At 31.0% G+C, this 2532-nt stretch overlaps 1 protein-coding gene across 1 annotated transcript; it reads right to left on the bottom strand.

Moving 5' to 3' along the window:
- Positions 1 to 1250: 1250 nt before the first annotated feature.
- LOC145162800 (uncharacterized) lies at positions 1251 to 2532 on the bottom strand. The gene is made up of 4 exons (XM_079081839.1): positions 2279 to 2532; positions 1901 to 2051; positions 1742 to 1812; positions 1251 to 1665 (listed from the first exon to the last, which is right to left on the bottom strand). Exons 1-4 carry the CDS (start codon positions 2480 to 2482, stop codon positions 1453 to 1455), a joined length of 639 nt encoding a protein of 212 aa, XP_078937965.1. The 5' UTR covers positions 2483 to 2532; the 3' UTR covers positions 1251 to 1452.

Genomic DNA, 2532 nt, shown 5'->3' with positions numbered 1-2532 from the left:
TGGCCTCAATCCTCATTATGGATTCTATGTGTTATTGTTAGACCTAAAAGTAAGGGTATATATGTAATTTACATGTTAACGGTTTAGAGGGTGTTTTGGGATTTTGATTTTGAAGTTAAATATGACTTTTATCGAGAAGGACTTACTGATTTATGAAGGTGAGAAAAAGAGCTTTTAAAAAGTGTTTGTATTAGCTTTTATAGTTGCAAAAGTCAATAAGTTAAAAGAGTTTGGTTTAATTTTGTCTTTTATCTATTTTGTAAATCTAATAAGTCATAAGTTGTTTTAAGAAGTTGAAATTGTGATTTCTTGAATTTTTTTTTAAAGACTAAACAAAAAGTTGTTTTAAAAGGCTTTTTTCTATACCTAAATATATTTTTAATTTATTGACTTTTCAAGAAGTAAATAATTTAAAAAGTCATTTTCAGACGAACAACCAAATACCATTTTAATTACATTGTAACACCTTGTTTATGAGTTTTAGCAAAAAAAAAAAAAAAATCCAAGAAAACTAAGGGAAAGAAAAAATTGTATTTTATGTTCTCGACTTGGAGAAAATGAAAGGAAAATAAATATTTTCTCATTTCTTTCCAAAATTTTTCAAATCAAAAGAAAAATTAGGAGTTTGCAGTTGAATAGCAACAATGCCACAAGAATTTGTTGACTATCCTATTATCTATTGATATGGCTATTGATGAAAAAAATACAAATCTAAAATCTAATTAGATTATTATGGATCAAATCATATGAAACTAGAATTCCAAACATAGATTGAAACTAGAATTCCAAACATAGATTGGAATTTGCAGTTGTCAAAGTTGTCTTTTGATTTTGATATTGATATGCATATTCAACAAGAACCAGAATCACACTACAAAAGCAACTTTTATCCTTGTTCCAAAAACAATATAATATTTCTTTTAAATTTAAATCTTGAAAACCACAAAGAACAAACATCAAAATAAAAATTATGAGCCAAAACATAAATCTGTCAAATATAAAGGTTTCTATGATTAATAAAAAAAAGTTAGGTTTTTTAAGGAAATTTTTTTGTCAATTATTGGTAAACTTGCTAAAACAAAAAGAATATGAAAAAATATGAAGTTTTTTCTGAAAAAAAAAAAAATTCAGAGTTTTAAACAAAAAATTGGAAAATGTAATGTATTTAACAATATCACCTTTTTTTTTTATTACTACATGAAAACATTGTTGTCTTTCTATTGGCGTTTTTCTAATAACCCAATAAGAAATATTCAAAAATAAAATTGGAACTTAAACCTTAAAGTTATACAAAGAAAAAAAAAACTACTTGATAATCTTACCCTTCAAACACCACTATGCTCATTGACATTTGCACTACAACAAAAATTCTTTCAAAAATGCACATTGTGATCAATTTCAATGTACATGCAAAAATAGTGCAAATTAAAAAAAAAAAAAAATTAAAAATGTTTACTTGGATCTCATTTCTCTAGCAATAGCAGGCAACCATCTTTCCCCTCTAATCTTTTTCACGTCTGCAACTCTCTCTTCTTCTCTTCTAGCTTTTGCTTTTGCAGCTGCATCCATGGCTTCAAGCTTCGCTAAACACTTTTCTCTACCTTCTTTAGCTGACACCAGTATTTCATCTCCTTCAACAACAACCGATTTTATTTGCTTTCTAAACTGCAAAACCCAGATTCTTACTCACCACAATGATTAATGCAACAAGTCAAGTCGATTCTGAATTCTGAAGTCATACCTTTTTTGATTTCTCATCAACCTCTACATTAGGGATGATTCTTGGTCGCTTTAATGGCCCTTGAAGTTCATCTGGTGAACAGATATTCAAAGTTAGAAACTTCTTCATATCAACAAAACTAGAAGAACATGTGTGTATTCATTCAATCGATTTATTTACCAGTTTGATCGAATAATATTCCAACTGGAGCATCTCGAAACAATCTAACACCTCCTCCGTTTACATCAGAATGGTTTTCTGCAACTTTCGTTGGCTGATGTTTCACTACTTCTATCGTCTTTTCCAATATGTCATCCAATAGCTTCTGTGCCTGTGGTTTTAGATTCAAAATCGGTGATGAAATCAATGAATGAAGAACTGACGAGAGATTATTTTGAAACTTTTAGAAACCCTAAGTAGCTAGATCCATGAATCGATTGGTGATAGGGTGTAAATGTTTAAGGAAATTAACAAGGCGATAATGTGATATGTGAATCTTTTAATTGTAATGAATTGATGGTAAATTTTCAATCGGAGGCCTAATTGACGAAGAAATACCTTGATGTGGTAGAGTTTGATGCTCTTGAAGTTGGCTTGATTTTCGCGAGTGGGAGAAGCGGTAGAAGTTGTGGCTGTTCCATTGACAGCGGCGGAGCCGGTGGAAGGAGTGGTTGTCGAGACGGAGTTTATGGCGGCTCTCCACTCAGCGTCGCCGTCTTCCTCCCCGCTGCTACTGGAGTCGTTTCTAATGTCACTACCCATTTTGGCGGAGCAAAGGTTTTCGCGTTTAATTAATTGATGTCAACAACACA

This window comes from Lactuca virosa, chromosome 3, assembly GCF_052849685.1.
Source record: "Lactuca virosa cultivar CGN04683 chromosome 3, Lactuca_virosa_CGN04683_v6, whole genome shotgun sequence".
Lineage (NCBI taxonomy): Eukaryota > Viridiplantae > Streptophyta > Magnoliopsida > Asterales > Asteraceae > Lactuca > Lactuca virosa.
Note: the sequence above shows the minus strand (reverse complement) of the source record. Positions and strands in the feature narration are given on the sequence as shown.

Coding starts and splice junctions, on each gene's coding strand:
- LOC145162800 (XM_079081839.1), bottom strand. CDS start 2,482: ATGGGTAGTGACATTAGAAACGACTCCAGTAGCAGCGGGGAGGAAGAC. Junction 1,813..1,900: donor AATATTATTCGATCAAACTG/GTAAATAAATCG, acceptor TCTGTTCACCAG/ATGAACTTCAAGGGCCATTA. Junction 1,666..1,741: donor TTGATGAGAAATCAAAAAAG/GTATGACTTCAG, acceptor TGGGTTTTGCAG/TTTAGAAAGCAAATAAAATC.